Source organism: Narcine bancroftii, chromosome 8 (genome assembly GCF_036971445.1).
Source record: "Narcine bancroftii isolate sNarBan1 chromosome 8, sNarBan1.hap1, whole genome shotgun sequence".
NCBI classification, from domain to species: domain Eukaryota; kingdom Metazoa; phylum Chordata; class Chondrichthyes; order Torpediniformes; family Narcinidae; genus Narcine; species Narcine bancroftii.
In genome coordinates, this window is record NC_091476.1 from 73,910,415 (window position 1) to 73,930,587 (window position 20,173).

Below are 20,173 nucleotides of genomic sequence, written 5' to 3' on the forward strand. Positions count from 1 at the left end.
CGTTTTCCTAACTCTGTCGTGCATGCAAGCTGATAACAGGAATAGGTCTATTCTTGAGTATGTTTTATGTCTACCCGAATGATATGAATATTTCTTTTCCTTTGGGTGTTGTTTCCTCCATATATCCAAAAGTTGCATTTCTTGCATCGATTTAATTATAAATTTGGTTACTTTGTTCTTTCTGTTAATTTTTTTCCCAGTTTTATCCATGTTTGAATCCAAATTAAGGTTGAAATCCCCTCCTATTAGTATGTTCCCTTGCATGTGTGCTACCTTCAAAAAAATATCTTGCATAAATTTTTGATCTTCTTCGTTAGGTGAATATACATTGAGTAAATTCCAAAACTCTGAATATATCTGACATTTTATCATTACATATCTCCCTGCTGAATCTATTATTTCCTTTTCTATTTTGATTGGTACATTTTTACTGATTAATATAGCTACTCCTCTAGCTTTTGAATTATATGACGCTGCTGTTACATGTCCTACCCAATCTCTCTTTAATTTCTTGAGTTCCACTTCAGTTAGATGTGTTTCTTGTACGAATGCTATATCAATTTTTTCTTTTTTCAGTAAATTTAGCAGTTTCTTCCTTTTGAGTTGGTTATGTATTCCATTAATATTTAAAGTCATATAGTTCAACATAGCCATTTCATACTTTGTTTATCTTTCCTTTCCATTTCCTCATCACCACCTTCCCTTCTTATCCATTTCTGGTTTCTTTTTTTGAACACATTATAAGACAACATTTCTAAAATACAAAATATTTCCACTATTCTCATATCTAAAATTCCTTTAACCCCAATAGACCCTCCCCTTTCTGAGTTGCCCTTTGTCCCTTGTCGGGCAACCACATCTCCCCTCTCCATTTGGATTTGCGAATCCGCTCGCAAGCTTCAACTGATTTCGCAGTAACTGTTATTCTTCCCCACCCAGCCCACCCCAGAAAAGATTTTAATCTTCACATTTAACAAAGCTCACTCTCTTAATTCCCTCCTTACTTCCTTTCTTAGTTATACTTTATTCTTCTTTATATATAGTTTGTTGTCATTTTTGTTCTTGTTACATCTCTTTATCTCTCTGTCTGTTTTGCAGGTGATCTGCAAATTTTTGTGCTTTTTCTGCATCCGAGAACAGTCTGTTTTGCTGCCCTGGGATAACTATTTTAAGCACTGCTGGATATTTTAACATAAATTTATAACCTTTTTTCCATAGGGTCGATTTTGCTGTGTTAAACTCCTTCCTCTTCTTCAGGAGTTTAAAACTTATGTCTGGGTAGAAAATTTTTTTTGACCTTTGTATTCCAGTGGTTTTTTGTCTTCTTATTTTTTTCATTGCCTTCTCCAATATATTTTCTCTTGTTGTATATCTTAGGAATTTTACTAGAATGGATCTTGGTTTTTGTTGTGGTTGTGGTTTAGGGGCTAATGTTCTGTGTGCCCTTTCTCTTTCCATTTCTTCCTGTAATTCTGGTCTTCCTGGGACCCTGGGGATCCATTCTTTTATAAATTCTTTCATATTTTTGCCTTCTTCATCTTCCTTAAAGCCCACTATCTTTATATTGTTTCTTCTGTTATAATTTTCCATTATATCTATCTTCTGAACTAACAGTTCCTGTGTTTCTTTAACTTTTTTTATCAGATTCTTCTAATTTCTTTTTTAAGTCATCTACTTCCATTTCTATGGCTGTTTCTCGATCTTCCACCTTGTCTACTCTTTTCCCTATTTCTGTCATGACCATCTCTAATCTACTCACATTTTCTTCTGTACCTTTTATTCTTTTTTATTTCATTAAATTCTCTTATCTGCCATTCTTTTACTCCTTCCATATATTCTTGAAAATTTTTTTATCCATGTACTTGCCCTTCCCTTCATCTTCCATTTCTCTGTGTTCTTCCTCTTCTTCTTCTGAGTCCACTCCAGGATCTGTGTCCTTTACCTCTGTCTCTTCTGGTTTTCTTTTTGGGTTGTTTGTTTTATTTTGTTGGGTATTTTTGGTCTTCTTATTTTTATTAGAACTGTCTTGGTGTTGGTCTTCTTCCTCTGGGTTGGTCATCTGTTGTTTCTTTGATTTCCTATTTTTATTCTCTTCCTTCTTGTTCTCGTTATTTTCTATGTTTTCCTGTTGAGAGTCTTGCTGTGGTGTTATACTTGTCTGTTTTGGCTGTGGAGATCTACTCCTCAGCTGGTCCCCCCTCCCGTCGGTGTTGTTTTTGTCGTGTGCATCGCGCATGCGTGAAGATTCGCGCATGCGCATTTTTGTTTGGCTCCGTGAGCCATCTTTGTAGTCCTGCGCTCGGGGTTTCCACTGACCTCAGGGAGTGGGCTTCTCTCTCAACGGCAGGCCTCTTCGTACAGGTAAGGCCTTCACTTTTCTCTTCCGACGTCTTTCCTTCTTCTTCCCGTTGTTTTTGGTTTTTCTTTCTTTGCTGCCACTTTCTTCACACCTTTATTTTTAATTTGTTGTGGTTTCTGTGTTTGTGGCTTTGCTTTTTCTTTACTTTTTTAAAAAACTTTTGGAGAGGGCTGGTATTTTCTTACCGGTCACTAATCCATCATGTGACTTCAAAACATTTTAACATTTAAGGAAAATTTAGACAGGTACTTGGATGGGAGGGGTATGGACTTGGGTGCAGGTCAGGGAGAACGGACAGAATAATAGTCCGCACAGACTGGAAGGGCCAAAGGGCCAGCTTCTGTGCTGTAATGTTCGATGGTCTGAGGAAGGAGGGGCTTTGACGTGCTCATGCCAGTGCAGTGCCAGAATCCGCGTTAAAACACCATGTGTTAGAGTCAATGGTAAAATCTGTTGACTCACTGCTGTTGAATATTAATTATGTGATTGCATTAATTGTAATGTGATGATGAAAAAGCATTGACAAATATCCTGCATTAGATACTGTGTACATTGTGTAACAGTCAAATTTTGTGGACCAATTTTTAAGAGTGTAATTTAGGAGACTGACTTTTACATGCATTCTTCTTGTGACCGCGGTAAGTACGTGAGTTGTTTGGGGAATTGGAAACTCCCATGGACGGTGTGTTGGGAGCTTGGACGGGCAGGCAGCTGGGGTGTCATGAGCTCAGATGGGTGGGAGGCCAGGAACTCGGACAGGGTGTCATGAGGTCAGATGGGTGGGAGGCCAGGAACTCGGACAGGGTGTCGTGAGGTCAGATGGGTGGGAGGCCAGGAGCTCGGACAGGGTGTCGTGAGCTCAGACAGAGCGTCATGAGGTCAGATGAAAGGGAGGCCAAGGCCAAAAGTAGGAGGATCAACTTTTAAACATCCTCGACAACTACATGAGTATATATGGCACATTCTGAATCAAGTATTATATTTAAAACGTCCTTCCTTTCTCCCTCATCCCAGAGTTAGGGAACTTCGAGTCATATCAGGAGAAAGCTGTCAGCCCTTCACATGCCCAGAGCACATCTCTTCCCCACAGTCAAATCCCCACCTTCCATGTAACCCTTGTATTATATATCCACTTCTATTTATTCCTGCATGTGAATTGTGTGTCTGTATGTGTGTTATGTCTGGTTGTGCGTCTGTGTGTTTTGCACCGAGGACCAGAGAACACTTGCGTCGAGTTGGACTTGTACAATCAGATGACAACAAAATTGAGCATGGAATATATTTGCAGTGTTGTGGATCAGGAGATTGAAAACAGATACCTAACCTTTTATCCAGAATTTTGAAAACCAGCACATATTTTGGTAGAAGATGTCTACCCATCAAAGATGGAGTATGGCAACAAACATGACCTGATGCGACCCTCGCTCAACTCCCGTGTAACCCATCGTGTTCCGCTACTTTATAAGCACCTCCAAATCACCCAATACTGACGCTCATCCAGCCTGGCAGTGGCTCAATGGTTCTCATTGCTACTCATAATTCCCCATGCAGCTGAAACCGCTCTTCCCACACCAGTGGAGGGGAAATCGAGAAAGTGGCTGCTATCCTGACGCTGGTACAGTGAGGGACCCCACAGGGGGGAGAGACAGCAGCGCGACTCGTCGGTTGATGGGGGGGGGGAAGAGACAGCAGCGTCGTTTGGACGGGTGAGGGGAAGAGACAACAGCACCACTCAAGAAGGGTGAAGAGGAGAGATGGCAGTGACACTTGGACGGGGGTGGGAGAGAAACAGCAGCGCAACTCAGGAGGGAGGTGAGGTGTGGAGAGTGGATACAGCAGCGCGACTCAGGAGGGAGGTGAGGTGTGGGGAGTGGATACAGCAGCGCGACTCAGGAGGGAGGTGAGGTGTGGGGAGTGGATACAGCAGCGCAACTCAGGAGGGAGGTGAGGTGTGGGGAGTGGATACAGCAGCGCAACTCAGGAGGGAGGTGAGGTGAGGGGAGTGGATACAGCAGTGCGACTGAGGAGGGAGGTGAGCTGTGGGGAGTGGATACAGCAGTGCGACTCAGGAGGGAGGTGAGGTGTGGGGAGTGGATACAGCAGTGGGACCCAGGAGGGAGGTGAGGTGTGGGGAGTGGATACAGCAGCGCGACTCAGGAGGGAGGTGTGTTGGGAGTGGATACAGCGCGACTCAGGAGGGTGAGGTGTGGGGAGTGGATACAGCAGCGCGAATCACGAGGGAGGTGAGGTGTGGGGAGTGGATACAACAGTGCGACTCAGGAGGGAGGTGAGGTGTGGGGAGTGGATACAGCAGCGCAACTCAGGAGGGAGGTGTGTGGGGAGTGGATACAGCGTGCCTCAGCAGGGAGGTGAGGTGTGGGGAGTGGATACAGCAGTGCGACTCAGGAGGGAGGTGAGGTGTGGGGAGTGGATACAGCAGCGAGACTCACGAAGGAGGTGAGGTGTGGGGAGTGGATACAGCAGTGCGACTCAGGAGGGAGGTGAGGTGTGGGGAGTGGATACAGCAGCGCGACTCAGGAGGGAGGTGTGTGGGGTGTGGATACAGCATGCCACAGCAGGGAGGTGAGGTGTGGGGAGTGGATACAGCAGTGTGACTCAGGAGGGAGGTGAGGTGTGGGGAGTGGATACAGCAGCGCGACTCACGAGGGAGGTGAGGTGTGGGGAGTGGATACAGCAGTGCGACTCAGGAGGGAGGTGAGCTGTGGGGAGTGGATACAGCAGTGCGACTCAGGAGGGAGGTGAGGTGTGGGGAGTGGATACAGCAGTGCGACTCAGGAGGGAGGTGAGCTGTGGGGAGTGGATACAGCAGTGCGACTCAGGAGGGAGGTGAGGTGTGGGGAGTGGATACAGCAGTGGGACTGATGAGGGAGGTGAGATGTGGGGAGTGGATACAGCAGTGCGACTCAGGAGGGAGGTGAGGTGTGGGGAGTGGATACAGCAGCGCGACTCACGAGGGAGGTGAGGTGTGGGGAGTGGATACAGCAGTGCGACTCAGGAGGGAGGTGAGGTGTGGGGAGTGGATACAGCAGTGCGACTCAGGAGGGAGGTGAGGTGTGGGGAGTGGATACAGCAGTGCGACTCAGGAGGGAGGTGAGGTGTGGGGAGTGGATACAGCAGCCCGATTCAGGAGGGAGGTGTGTGGGGAGTGGATACAGCAGTGCCACTCAGGAGGGAGGTGAGGTGTGGGGAGTGGATACAGCAGTGCGACTCAGGAGGGAGGTGAGGTGTGGGGAGTGGATACAGCAGTGCGACTCAGGAGGGAGGTGAGGTGTGGGGAGTGGATACAGCAGCGCGACTCACGAGGGAGGTGAGGTGTGGGGAGTGGGTACAGCAGTGCGACTCAGGAGGGAGGTGAGCTGTGGGGAGTGGATACAGCAGCGCGACTCAGGAGGGAGGTGTGTGGGGAGTGGATACAGCATGCCTCAGCAGGGAGGTGAGGTGTGGGGAGTGGATACAGCAGCGCGACTCATTAGGGTGGTGAGGTGTGGGGAGTGGATACAGCAGTGCGACTCAGAAGGGAGGTGAGGTGTGGGGAGTGGATACAGCAGCGCGACTAAGGAGGGAGGTGTGTGGGGAGTGGATTCAGCATGCCTCAGCAGGGATGTGAGGTGTGGGGAGTGGATACAGCAGTGTGACTCATGAGGGAGGTGAGGTGTGGGGAGTGGATACAGCAGCGCGACTCAGGAGGGAGGTGAGGTGTGGGGATTGGATACAGCAGTGCGACTCAGGAGGGAGGTGAGCTGTGGGGAGTGGATACAGCAGTGCGACTCAGGAGGGAGGTGAGGTGTGGGGAGTGGATACAGCAGTGCGACTCAGGAGGGAGGTGAGGTGTGGGGAGTGGATACAGCAGTGCAACTCAGGAGGGAGGTGAGGTGTGGGGAGTGGATACAGCAGCACGACTCAGGAGGGAGGTGTGTGGGGAGTGGATACAGCGTGCCTCAGCAGGGAGGTGAGGTGTGGTGAGTGGATACAGCAGCGCGACTCACGAGGGAGGTGAGGTGTGGGGAGTGGATACAGCAGTGCGACTCAGGAGGGAGGTGAGGTGTGGGGAGTGGATACAGCAGCACGACTCAGGAGGGAGGTGAGGTGTGGGGAGTGGATACAGCATGCCTCAGCAGGGAGGTGAGGTGTGGGGAGTGGATACAGCAGTGTGACTCAGGAGGGAGGTGAGGTGTGGGGAGTGGATACAGCAGCGCGACTCACGAGGGAGGTGAGGTGTGGGGAGTGGATACAGCAGCGCGACTCACGAGGGAGGTGAGGTGTGGGGAGTGGATACAGCAGTGCGACTCAGTAGGGAGGTGAGGTGTGGGGAGTGGATACAGCAGCGCGACTCAGAAGAGAGGTGTGTGGGGAGTGGATACAGCACGCCTCAGCAGGGAGGTGAGGTGTGGGGAGTGGATACAGCAGCGCGACTCATGAGGGAGGTGAGGTGCGGGGAGTGGATACAGCAGTGCGACTCAGGAGGGAGGTGAGGTGTGGGGAGTGGATACAGCAGTGCGACTCAAGAGGGTGGTGAGGTGTGGGGAGTGGATACAGCAGCGTGACTCAGGAGGGAGGTGTGTGGGGAGTGGATACAGCGTGCCTCAGCAGGGAGGTGAGGTGTGGGGAGTGGATACAGCAGCGCGACTCACGAGGGAGGTGAGGTGTGGGGAGTGGATACAGCAGTGCGACTCAGGAGGGAGGTGAGGTGTGGGTAGTCGATACAGCAGTGCGACTCAGGAGGGAGGTGAAGTGTGGGGAGTGGATACAGCTCGACTCAGGAGGGAGGTGTGTGGGGAGTGGATACAGCGTGCCTCAGCAGGGAGGTGAGGTGTGGGGAGTGGATACAGCAGTGCGACTCAGGAGGAAGGTGAGGTGTGGGGAGTGGATACAGCAGTGCGACTCAGGAGGAAGGTGAGGTGTGGGGAGTGGATACAGCAGTGCAACTCAGGAGGGAGGTGAGGTGTGGGGAGTGGATACAGCAGTGCAACTCAGGAGGGAGGTGAGGTGTGGGGCGTGGATACAGCAGCGCGACTCAGGAGGGAGGTGAGGTTTGGGGAGTGGATACAGCCGTGCGACTCAGGAGTGATGTAAGCTGTGGGTGGTGGATATGGCAGCACGACTCAGGCAGGCTTAAAGGGACGGAAATCAAAATGATTCCGAATAACAGCAGGTTTCCGGTCCCAACGATGTTAGATTAAAGGTTAGGCAGCTGTACTAACAACCTCGCACTTAATGTCATCAAAACCAAGGAGCTGATTGTGACTTTAGGAAGAGAAAACCAGAGGGGTACGATCCAGACATCATTGGGGGTTCACTATGCCAACACTGACAATGAATTTGAATTTTAAACTTTGGATTGTTCTGATTGACGGTGGGAGTAAGTTGGTTGGGACGATTGCTGGTGGACTGTAATTCCAACAGGTGGGGTGATGTGTTTCGGGAGATCGACTAAGTGTAGAATGTAAAACACAGACCTCGGGGTCAAATGGCATGCATGAATCACAGATGGCAATGAGAAAGTGTGGAGGAAGGAGATAGATTAGCTGGTTGAGCAGTGTCACATCAACCACCTTGCACTCAACGTCAGCAAAACTAAGCAACTGACTGGAGGGGGAAAATCAGGAAAGCATAAACCAGTCCTCATTGAGAGGTCAGCAGTGGAGAGGGAAAGGAACTTTGAATTCCTGAGTGTCAACATCTTGGACGAAATACCCTGGGGCCATCATGTTGATGCAATCATGAAGAAGACTCGTCAGCGGCCATACTTTGTGAGGAGTCTGAGGAGATTTGGTACGTTACCGAAGACTTACAAACTTCTACAGGTGTTCGGTGGGGAATGTTCTGACTGGTTGTATCACTGTCTGGTATGGAGGTGCCAATGCACAGGACAGGAACAGGCTGCAGAGAGTTGTGAACTCAGCCTGTGAAATCACAGGCACCAGACTTCACTCCATCGAGGACATCGACATAAGGTGGTGTCTTAAGGAAGCAGCCTCTATCCTCAAGGACCCCCACCACCACCCAGGCCGTGCCCCCTTCACTCTGCTACTATCGGGAGAAAGGTCCAGGAGCCTGAAGACAAGCGCCCAGCAGCACAAGGATGGCTTCTTTCCCCTCTGTCATCAGATCCCTGAATGGACGATGACCCACAGATACTACCACATCTCTCTTTTTCCCACCAATTTTTACGCATATGGTACGAAAGGGTAGGTGGAAACAGGAGGGCCCGGGCAGACCCGAGGAGAAGGTACAAACGCTGGATCCGAACACGGGTCACTGGCACTGAAACAGCGCTGCACTAACTGTGCTATCAATTACTTTTTAAAGTCCTACATTTACGAAATTTAATTTATCGTTATATTGCACCTTGTTCTGCACTGCACTGCTGTCACAAAAAAAATTCTGGGTTGGCCGGACTTGGCTAGCATGGACAAGATGGGCTGATTCAACAACGTACAACACCTTGACTAGTTGTTCCAGCCCCTGACGTTTCAGTATTGGTTACATTGATCCTCTCTCATTATTGCCTCAATGACAATAATGGAGGATGATCACTAGGGAATATTAACCAGTATCGGACACATCTCCAATGTATTCCCTGGTATCGTTGGGTGTTTCAACCTCTTGTGTGATGTCCAGACCCAAACTGTTTTTGGGGGGGGAAAAAAACTGGACGCAGTAAATGTTTGGACCCAGGAATGGATGGGAAAACAGTTTGGACAGCTGCGAAGGTGCAACCCCTGAAAGGAGCAGGGCTGCCAAGGGATCAGCAGGCAGGAATCACCTCACCACTGAGTACAGGCCCTGATTTCTCAAGAGAGGGTGCAAGGTGAGGAGCTGGGGAAAGGGCCAGCAGGGATGTGGGGAGGGGGTGGTTTGGTGGAGGAGGGGGTGTCAGCAGGGGAAGGGGGTCAGCAGTGGGGGTGGTGGATCGGTGAAGGAGGGGGGTCAGCGGAGGGGAGGGGTCAGCAGTGGGGAGGTGGATCGGTGGAGTTGGGGGTTCAGCGGAGGTGAGGGGTCAGCAGTGGGGAGGTGGATCGGTGGAGGAGGAGGTTCAGCGGAGGAGAGGGGTCGGGGAGGGTAACTGCCTCATCCGCAGGGAGGAATCTCAGGATTATGTGATGTTGTGCACGAACATACTATAAATCTGAAGGCCACCCCCCTACTTCGTCCACACCCACCCAGTCCATCGACACATTCCCTCCGCCACCCGTCTCCTCCCTGTGCTGCCCCCTCATCCCTGCACTGGCCTGGACTCCTACCTGACCTTCAACGCTGGCTGACACGTATCCACTCACGTGTCCCCACCACCCCGAAGCAGCAGCGGCAACCTCGCCCCAGCATTTGGGGAAATAAGAAAACCTTGGCCCAGCACGCACCAGGGGGCTGACGTGGCCCATTGCTTTATTCAGAGGTTCTGGGCAAGCAAGCGGCTGTTGACAGGTGCCTAAGATACTGCAGCGCACTGTGCAAGCCCCACTGAGGAATCCTGCCCCTTGAATGCAGGCGGAAGGCGCAGCATGCATGCACGCGCACATACGCGCGCATATACACACACACATACACACACACACACACACACCCACCCTTCCTCTTTATCAACAGGAATAGTTTTAGAATTGGTTGTGTGGGCTGATGCAGGTAGAGCATGCACTTAAGAACTGAAGGGGCTGTATCTTCATTAGTGCTTTCAACTAAATGGTAACAGAAATACTTTCTTTTATAAATAAAAGAAACAAATCATCAAGCTCTTCAGAGAGGGGGTGAGGGGCAAGGTGGTGGGGGTGGTCTGTTCCTGCTCTCCTTCTCCACGGTGTGGTGGTGGGGACGGTTGTGGGGGGGGGGGGCGGTGGGCTGCAGCTAGTTTAAGCTGCTCAGAGAACTCCGGCGCGACAGGTCCACGTTACTGGCACTCAAGGATTTCGAATCGACGAGGTTGTTCCCAGATTGCTAGAGAGAGAGAGAGAGAGAGAGAGAGAGAGAAGGGAAGAGAAAGAATGAGAGAGAAAGTGAAGATGAGAGAGAACAGAGAGAGAGAGACAGACAGAGTCCGAGAGACCACGAGACAGAGAGAGAGAGAATAAATCCATGCAGGAAAACAAGGCATTCATGATCATTTCCAGGGAGTCTGGGGTGTCCTCCATTGCAACCCTAGGCTGAGAACACCCTGGTGACTGCCACTTAACCAACTCTGTCCCAGTCTGCTCCTGTCTCACCCGGAACCATTCCAGTCGATCTCCATGTTCTCGCCCACGACACAGCCCCTGCCCACTGTGCCGTGTATCCCCCACTGATTATGTTCATCAACACTCTCAGCATTTGCCAAGACGTAATCCACGCACATGGTCTTCCCTCTGACTCTGCGCTTCCAATCTCCCAGCGGAAACAACCTCAACACACATCAGGAACAGAGATTTACGTGGAACAGCAGAGTACAGGCCCTTCGGCCCACGAGGTTGTATTGACCTATTCCACAACAATCTAACCCATCACCACCCCACACTCAACAACCCTCTCTTTTTCTTGCACCCATATGCCTGTTTAGGAGTCTTTTAAATGCCCCCTATGGTACCAGCCTCCGCCAATCCCCCACCACCCCGCCAATGCATTCCAGGCACTCACCACTCTCAGAAGTAAAAATAATCCTAACTCTGACGTCTCCTCTCACCTTAAACAGAGGTCCTCTGGTATGTGCTACTGTCGCTCCGGGGTAAATGTGCTGGCTGCCCACTCTGTCCAAGCTCCCCATAATCTTATACACCTCTACAAAGTCACCCTTCATCACTCCAAAGCGAAAGGTTTAGTCAACTCCGCTTCACATGATGTGTTCTCCAATCCAGGCAACATCCTTCCACCATTTTGTAGGTTTCTGCAAGATCTCACCCCCTCAACGCCAAGGAATATAGTCCCAGACTATGTTTAGAATTTCTCCTCTGGAGAAGCCCTCCATATCCATAATCCACCTCAAATGCCTCAAGCAAGGAGGAGCCAGATCTGCTCGCAATTCTCCAGGTGTGGCCTCACCTGTATCCTGCAGATGTAGGAGAAGTCAGCCCATCATGAGCTGATCCATCCACCCACCCAGCCCCACTCCTCGGCTTTCTTCCCATAACCTTTGATGCCCCGACTCATCAGATACCTGTCGATCTCGCCCTTAAATACACCCAACGACCTCGCTTCCACGGCCACCTGGGGCAACATGTTCCACAGACTCACAACCATCCAAGGACATTTTTCTGCATCTCTGGTTTAAATTGACACTTTTTTGCCCTGAAGTTGTGCCCCCTTGCCCTGGGAGACTCCCCATCTGTGGGAAACATCCTCACCACATCGACTCTATCCAGGCTGTTCAGCATTCGAAACGTCTCTACGAGGTCCCCCCTCATCCTTCTGTACCCCATCAAGTCCAGTCCAAGAGCCGACAATCATTCCTCATACACTAACCCTTTAATTCCTGGCATCGTTCTACTAAACCTTCTCTGAACCCCCCCCAACACCAGCATGTCCTTACTCAAATAAGGCGCCCAAAACTCAACAGTTTCCACGTGAGGTCTCACCAGTCCCCGACAGAATCTCAACATCACATCCCTGCTCGTGTATCCTATCCCTCCAGAAATGAACGTCAACCTTGCATTTGCTTTCTTCACCCCCGACTCACCCTGGAGGTCGACTTTTAGGGGATCCCAGGACTCTTTGCACCTCGGAATTTGGAATTTTCTCCCCACTCAAATAGTAGACGACCTGTCTACTACTTCCACCAAAATGTGTGATTGTACACTTCCCAACGTTGTATTTCACCTGTCACCTCTTTACCCATTCTCCTCATCTACCCCAAGTCTCTCTGAAGCCTTTCTATATCCTCAGCACCGCCCGCCCCTACCACCTACTTTGGTATCACCTGCAAACTTAATAGAAACCACCCCCCTGCCCAAAGGCCCATTGTCCCATCCGCCCTCTGGAATTGGCCTGCAGTAACTGCACAGCAACCTTTTGCAATTCATACACAAGCACTCCTGGGTCGTCCCTTGAACAACTGCACCGTTTAAAAAGTACTCTGTCCTGATTGTTTTCTTTACTGACATTGACAGACATTGTACACTATCTACTGCTCCCTTAGCACTATTTCTCTCTCTCTCTCTCTTACTCTCGGTGTCTCTCACTCTCTCTGTTCCACACCATTTACTTTTCCACTCATCCCCATTTGGATACAATACATTCAGGCCCCTTCTCCCGGTCTGGTCACTTCAGGCAGGATAGAGTGAAGCGAGTACCTCAGTGGTTTCCTCTCCAGTCTTGTTCAAGAAGTTGAGTGAGCTTGCTCGTTTCATCCTGAGGGAAGTTGAAAGAAGGCCAGGTCATTGAGTGGGGTGGGGTCATCGTGGGGGGGGGTGCCGTGGGGCGGTGGAGAATGGTGATGGGACCTACCCAGGGTTCCTGGGCTCCTGGGGGCTATCTCCCTGCAGCTTCTTCACCAGCATCTCACTGCTGCGCCGCAGGGCTTCACGGATTTTCCCGAACGAGCCGCTTCTCCGCAGGGAGCCGCTCCCATCCTGGGGGGGGGAGGGGGGGGGGTGGAGAGCAGAAGGTCAGAACCATGAATACAAACTTCATCATCCAGGTGGATGGTTCTTTGTCCCCTCCATCGCCCTTGTCCCCTCCATCGCCCTTGTCCCCTCCATCGCCCTTGTCCCCTCCATCGCCCTTGTCCCCTCCATCGCCCTTGTCCCCTCCATCGCCCTTGTCCCCTCCATCGCCCTTGTCCCCTCCATCGCCCTTGTCCCCTCCATCGCCCTTGTCCCCTCCATCGCCCTTGTCCCCTCCATCGCCCTTGTCCCCTCCATCGCCCTTGTCCCCTCCATCGCCCTTGTCCCCTCCATCGCCCTTGTCCCCTCCATCGCCCTTGTCCCCTCCATCGCCCTTGTCCCCTCCATCGCCCTTGTCCCCTCCATCGCCCTTGTCCCCTCCATCGCCCTTGTCCCCTCCATCGCCCTTGTCCCCTCCATCGCCCTTGTCCCCTCCATCGCCCTTGTCCCCTCCATCGCCCTTGTCCCCTCCATCGCCCTTGTCCCCTCCATCGCCCTTGTCCCCTCCATCGCCCTTGTCCCCTCCATCGCCCTTGTCCCCTCCATCGCCCTTGTCCCCTCCATCGCCCTTGTCCCCTCCATCGCCCTTGTCCCCTCCATCGCCCTTGTCCCCTCCATCGCCCTTGTCCCCTCCATCGCCCTTGTCCCCTCCATCGCCCTTGTCCCCTCCATCGCCCTTGTCCCCTCCATCGCCCTTGTCCCCTCCATCGCCCTTGTCCCCTCCATCGCCCTTGTCCCCTCCATCGCCCTTGTCCCCTCCATCGCCCTTGTCCCCTCCATCGCCCTTGTCCCCTCCATCGCCCTTGTCCCCTCCATCGCCCTTGTCCCCTCCATCGCCCTTGTCCCCTCCATCGCCCTTGTCCCCTCCATCGCCCTTGTCCCCTCCATCGCCCTTGTCCCCTCCATCGCCCTTGTCCCCTCCATCGCCCTTGTCCCCTCCATCGCCCTTGTCCCCTCCATCGCCCTTGTCCCCTCCATCGCCCTTGTCCCCTCCATCGCCCTTGTCCCCTCCATCGCCCTTGTCCCCTCCATCGCCCTTGTCCCCTCCATCGCCCTTGTCCCCTCCATCGCCCTTGTCCCCTCCATCGCCCTTGTCCCCTCCATCGCCCTTGTCCCCTCCATCGCCCTTGTCCCCTCCATCGCCCTTGTCCCCTCCATCGCCCTTGTCCCCTCCATCGCCCTTGTCCCCTCCATCGCCCTTGTCCCCTCCATCGCCCTTGTCCCCTCCATCGCCCTTGTCCCCTCCATCGCCCTTGTCCCCTCCATCGCCCTTGTCCCCTCCATCGCCCTTGTCCCCTCCATCGCCCTTGTCCCCTCCATCGCCCTTGTCCGCTCTGTTCCATCCCCTCATCCCCATCTCAGCTGAGTCTCTTTCACACTCTCTCTGTGGCTGCCACATCCTCCCTGTGATGCAGTGACCGGACCCGTATCCAGAACTGCATACACTGGCCACATGGCCCTCCCAAGTCCTCAATCCCCCTCACCACCACTCTATCTTCAATGTTCTTCCCACTGCACCACATTCCCTCCCTCCCTGCTACACTTTCCTCTCCAACCACATCCAGAGCACAACATTCCCTCTCCATCGCCCCCTCCCCCTGCTCACCCCGGTCCACTCGGCTCCTCCTGTGTCATCGCCCTCAGACCCATTGATGATGTAATTGACGACCCCGGTGGCCCCAGTCAGTTGGTCCCGGCTGGGCCGACTCTCTGCACTGCTGTCCTTCAACAACTCCACCATCCGGCATGGGTGGGAGGTCTCCGGAGCCTGAGGACAGGACACACAGGGACCGCTCCTGTCACATGGATCAGAGACCCCAGTCACTCCCACCCTGGCAACCTCAGGAGGACACGGGAGGGGCAAGAAGTGGACCAGAGGGGAGGGAGGGGACGGGAGAAACAGAGATGTAGTGGCTGGGGAGTGGGGTGGTGGAAGGTGGTGAGAGACAGAGAACGCGAGAGAGCACTGCAGCCAGAGGAAGGGAGGGATGGAGGCAAGGCATTGGAGATGCAAGGGTGTAGGCAATGGATAAAAGAGGGAGGGGAGCAGATGGCGGGAGGGGGGCGGTGAGAGAGGGGAGGGGGGTGGTGAGAGAGGGGAGGGGGCGGTGAGAGAGGGGAGGGGGCGGTGAGAGAGGGGAGGGGGCGGTGAGAGAGGGGAGGGGGCGGTGAGAGAGGGGAGGGGGCGGTGAGAGAGGGGAGGGGGCAGTGAGAGAGGGGAGGGGGCGGTGAGAGAGGGGAGGGGGCGGTGAGAGAGGGGAGGGGGCGGTGAGAGAGGGGAGGGGGCGGTGAGAGAGGGGAGGGGGCGGTGAGAGAGGGGAGGGGGCGGTGAGAGAGGGGAGGGGGCGGTGAGAGAGGGGAGGGGGCGGTGAGAGAGGGGAGGGGGCGGTGAGAGAGGGGAGGGGGCGGTGAGAGAGGGGAGGGGGCGGTGAGAGAGGGGAGGGGGCGGTGAGAGAGGGGAGGGGGCGGTGAGAGAGGGGAGGGGGCGGTGAGAGAGGGGAGGGGGCGGTGAGAGAGGGGAGGGGGCGGTGAGAGAGGGGAGGGGGCGGTGAGAGAGGGGAGGGGGCGGTGAGAGAGGGGAGGGGGCGGTGAGAGAGGGGAGGGGGGTGAGAGAGGGGAGGGGGGGTGAGAGAGGGGAGGGGGGGTGAGAGAGGGGGGGTGAGAGAGGGGAGGGGGGTGAGAGAGGGGAGGGGGGTGAGAGAGGGGAGGGGGGGTGAGAGAGGGGAGGGGGGGTGAGAGAGGGGGGGTGAGAGAGGGGAGGGGGGTGAGAGGGGAGGGGGGTGAGAGAGGGGAGGGGGTGAGAGAGGGGAGGGGTTGAGAGAGGGGAGGGGGTGAGAGAGGGGAGGGGGTGAGAGAGGGGAGGGGGTGAGAGAGGGGAGGGGGTGAGAGAGGGGAGGGGGTGAGAGGGGGGGGTGAGAGAGGGGAGGGGGGTGGTGAGAGAAGGGAGGGGGGCAGTGAGAGAGGGGAGGGGGCGGTGAGAGAGGGGAAGGGGCGTTGAGAGAGGGGAGGGGGCGGTGAGAGAGGGGAGGGGGCGGTGAGAGAGGGGAGGGGGCGGTGAGAGAGGGGAGGTGGCGGTGAGAGAGGGGAGGGGGCGGTGAGAGAGGGGAGGGGGCGGTGAGAGAGGGGAGGGGGCGGTGAGAGAGGGGAGGGGGCGGTGAGAGAGGGGAGGGGGCGGTGAGAGAGGGGAGGGGACGGTGAGAGAGGGGAGGGGACGGTGAGAGAGGGGAGGGGGCGGTGAGAGAGGGGAGGGGGCGGTGAGAGAGGGGAGGGGGCGGTGAGAGAGGGGAGGGGGCGGTGAGAGAGGGGAGGGGGCGGTGAGAGAGGGGAGGGGGCGGTGAGAGAGGGGAGGGGGCGGTGAGAGAGGGGAGGGGGCGGTGAGAGAGGGGAGGGGGCGGTGAGAGAGGGGAGGGGGCGGTGAGAGAGGGGAGGGGGCGGTGAGAGAGGGGAGGGGGCGGTGAGAGAGGGGAGGGGGCGGTGAGAGAGGGGAAAGCGGCAAGAGGGGAGGGGGCGGTGAGAGAGGGGAGGGGGCGGTGAGAGAGGGGAGGGGGCGGTGAGAGAGGGGAGGGGGCGGTGAGAGAGGGGAGGGGGCGGTGAGAGAGGGGAGGGGGCGGTGAGAGAGGGGAGGGGGCGGTGAGAGAGGGGAGGGGGCGGTGAGAGAGGGGAGGGGGCGGTGAGAGAGGGGAGGGGGCGGTGAGAGAGGGGAGGGGGCGGTGAGAGAGGGGAGGGGGCGGTGAGAGAGGGGAGGGGTTTGATAGAGGGGAGAGATTTGATAGAGGGGAGGGGGGTGAGAGAGGGGAGGGGCGGTGAGAGAGGGGAGGGGCGGTGAGAGAGGGGAGGGGCGGTGAGAGAGGGGAGTTGCGGTGAGAGAGGGGAAGGGGTGAGAGAGGGGAGGGGGGTGAGAGAGGGGAGGGGGGGTGAGAGAGGGGAGGGGGGGTGAGAGAGGGGAGGGGGGGTGAGAGAGGGGAGGGGGGGTGAGAGAGGGGAGGGGGGGTGAGAGAGGGGAGGGGGGGTGAGAGAGGGGAGGGGGGGTGAGAGAGGGGAGGGGGGTGAGAGAGAGGGGAGGGGGGGTGAGAGAGAGGGGAGGGGGGGTGAGAGAGGGGAGGGGGGGTGAGAGAGGGGAGGGGGGGTGAGAGAGGGGAGGGGGTGAGAGAGGGGAGGGGGGGTGAGAGAGGGGAGGGGGGTGAGAAAGGGGAGGGGGGGTGAGAGAGGGTTGGGGGTGTGATAGAGGGGAGGGGGGTGATAGAGGGGAGGGGGGTGATAGAGTGGAGGGGGGTGATAGAGTGGAGGGGGGGTGATAGAGGGGAGGGGGTGATAGAGGGGAGGGGGGGTGATAGAGGGGAGGGGGGGTGAGAGGGAGGGGGGTGAGAGGGAGGGGGTGTGAGAGAGGGGAGGGGGGGTGAGAGAGGGGAGGGGGGTGATAGGGGGGAGGGGGGGTGAGAGGGGGGGGTGAGAGAGGGGAGGGGTTTGAGAGAGGGGAGGGGTTTGAGAGAGGGGAGGGGGGGCGCCGGCACCGAGTGGGAGGGGTGTCGGCACCGAGCGGGAGGGGTGTCGGCACCGAGCGGGAGGGGTGTCGGCACCGAGCGGGAGGGGTGTAGGCACCGAGCGGGAGGGGTGTAGGCACCGAGCGGGAGGGGTGTAGGCACCGAGCGGGAGGGGTGTAGGCACCGAGCGGGAGGGGTGTAGGCACCGAGCGGGAGGGGTGTAGGCAGCAGGTTAGTGCGAGCGGGAGGGGTGTACTCTTCCTAAACATGACCCCACATGTCCCAGGCCCTGTCACCTGCTTGCGGGACTTGGTAGCACACTCCTCCAAGGTCTCTGCAGCTTCCAGTTTCCCCTGGCGACGGTATAGTGCTCCCAGGCTCCTCAGCGTGGTATTCACCGTGGGGCTGTGCCAAGACAATGTACAGGTTCATTTCATCAAGCCTGTCAAAGCGTCAGAATCTATCAACCTGACTGTCTAAGGCTTAACATGAATAATCCTGTGGGGAATAAATCGGTTGATGCCAGAACGCATTCCTCCAACTGGCTGTTTACCTTACAGCACAAAGATGGGGGGAGGGGGTCAGGTGTATGGCCAGAGAGGGTGGAAAGGTGACAGGGGCAAGAGTGGGGGGGGGGGGGTGGTTTAACAGAAACTGGAGAAGTAGAAGTGGAGATGTTAACCCTTGAGACTCTGGGCATTTTTAACCTTTCATAATGTATACTCTGGACTGGGTCCATGGGTAAACGACTGTATGAACACCATTACGAACCAGCTGGTGGTTGATTACAAAATCAGTCCTGTTAAACAGGACAAGGAGTCCAAAGTGTTAACGGAGATGTACCAAGTCAGAAGACGGCTATTGTTCCTCCAACTTATGGATGACCTGTCTGGCAGAGCATGAGATCACGGACAGACATGCCAGCAAGGGAATGGGATGGGGAATTGAAGTGGGTTGTGTGATAGTACAGATCTATCACCAATGTACATAGTGTATATAGTTACTGTATCTAGACTGTGCTTACAGCGATTGGCTGAGAGCTAAGCCACACCTATTGTCTGGGCCTTAAAGGGTTGTGTCCCTAGCCAGGTCGGATCATTCCGGACTGGTTGGCCACCTCTGAAGAGCTCCGGTCTTTTGCTAATAAAAGCCTTGGTTTGGATCAACAAGTCTTTGGTTCTTTCGACGAGCTCTACAGGTAGCCAATGGGAAATCCACGCTATTGCAGCGGACGGAGCTGAGGTGCTTGACAAGGCGTTCTCTCAGTCTGTGGCCAGTCTTTCCGATGTAGAGGAGACCACAACGGGAGCTCCGGATGCAGTAGATGGCATTGGGTACACTGGCTTACGTTGGGCGGGGTACAAAGTACAAATCTGGGACCTCATAATTCAGCTGCGCAAGGTGTTGGAGAGGCTATAACTAGAGCACTGGGTGCAGTTTTGGTCGTCCAGCTATAGGAAGAACAGTAAATCAGAATGGGCAGAGAGGCGGTTTAGAATCAGGAAATTTGTTGTTCTAAAATTTAAATTTAGACATACAGCACAGTAACAGGCCCTTTTGGCCATCAAGCCTGTGTCGCCCAGTTGACCTCCAACTCCTAGAACATTTTGGAGGGTGGGAGGAAACTGGAACTCCTGGAGGAAACCCACAAAGACATGGAGAGAATGTACAAACGCATTACAGACAGCGCGGATTCGAAGCCTGGTTGCTGGTACTGTAAAAGCGTTGCGCTAACCGCTCGGCTATCCCCTTGCATCAACATTACATAGTTATCAAAAAATATATATATATAAACGAGTGCAAAAATAAGAGAAAGTGAGGTTGAGTCTGTGGTTCATTGTCTGTTTAGAAATCTGATAGCGGAGGGGATGAAGCTGTTCTCGTGCCTCTGGGTGTTGGTCTTCCTGGATTGGACGGTCTGAGTTACAAGGAGTGGTTGGACCGGTTGGGACTGTTTAATGCTGCAGAGTACAGGAGGATGAGCGGTGACCTTTAGAGGGTTATAAAATGATCACGCCCCCCCCCCCCCCAGGGTTAATAAATCCAGAGTTAGGTGAGAAGAAAGAGATTTCAGAGGGACGAGGGGCAAATGTTTCTCTCTGAGGGTGGACCGTGTCTGAATCAAGTTGCCAGAGCAATATGAAGAATAGGGAACAATTATAATGTTTGTAAAAAGACATTTGGATAAATAATGGCTTAGAGAGAAAGGGACCAAATACAGGCAAATTGGACCAGCACAGAAGCTTGGAGATATTGGGCCAAATGGCCTGTTACGAGCTTCGTAACTCCATGATGACCTTTACATGAAGAAAACAAACCATTGAGGGAACTGTGTCTACCCTGGGAATGTGTGATGGGCAAGTGTGGAGGGAGCTTCACTCTGTGTTTGACCCTGGGAGTGTGTGACGAGACGGTGCGGTGGGAGCTTCACTCTGTGTCTGACCCCGGGAGTGTGTGACGAGACGGTGCGGTGGGAACTTCACTCTGTGTCTGACCCCGGGAGTGTGTGACGGGACGGTGCGGTGGGAGCTTCACTCTGTGTCTGACCCCGGGAGTGTGTGATGGGACAGTGCAGAGGGAGCTTCACTTTGTCTGACCCTGGGAGTGTGTGATGGGATGGTGCGGAGAGAGCTTCATTCTGTGTCTGACCCCGGAGTGTGCGATGGAACGGTGTGGAGGGAGCTTCATTCTGTGTCTGACCCTGGAGTGTGTGATGGAACGGTGTGGAGGGAGCTTCACTCTGTGTC

General features: G+C 54.6%; 1 protein-coding gene across 8 annotated transcripts in view; it reads right to left on the minus strand.

The window, feature by feature from the left end:
- LOC138740875 (kinesin light chain 2-like) overlaps window positions 1-20,173 on the minus strand; it is a 61,600-nt gene that overhangs the window by 5,742 nt on the left and 35,685 nt on the right. For 6 of the 8 annotated variants that reach the window (XM_069894125.1, XM_069894123.1, XM_069894126.1 and 3 more), the window contains 5 exons: window positions 17,723-17,831; window positions 14,552-14,713; window positions 12,788-12,912; window positions 12,634-12,691; window positions 9,739-10,312 (listed from right to left, as the gene is read on the minus strand). In XM_069894125.1, the coding sequence (XP_069750226.1) occupies window positions 10,223-10,312; window positions 12,634-12,691; window positions 12,788-12,912; window positions 14,552-14,713; window positions 17,723-17,831 (544 nt within the window). In that variant the 3' untranslated portion in view covers window positions 9,739-10,222. Of the gene's footprint in view, window positions 1-9,738; window positions 10,313-12,633; window positions 12,692-12,787; window positions 12,913-14,551; window positions 14,714-17,722; window positions 17,832-20,173 lie in introns of those variants that run through there. The other 2 variants (XM_069894128.1, XM_069894122.1) reach the window with 1 other exon arrangement.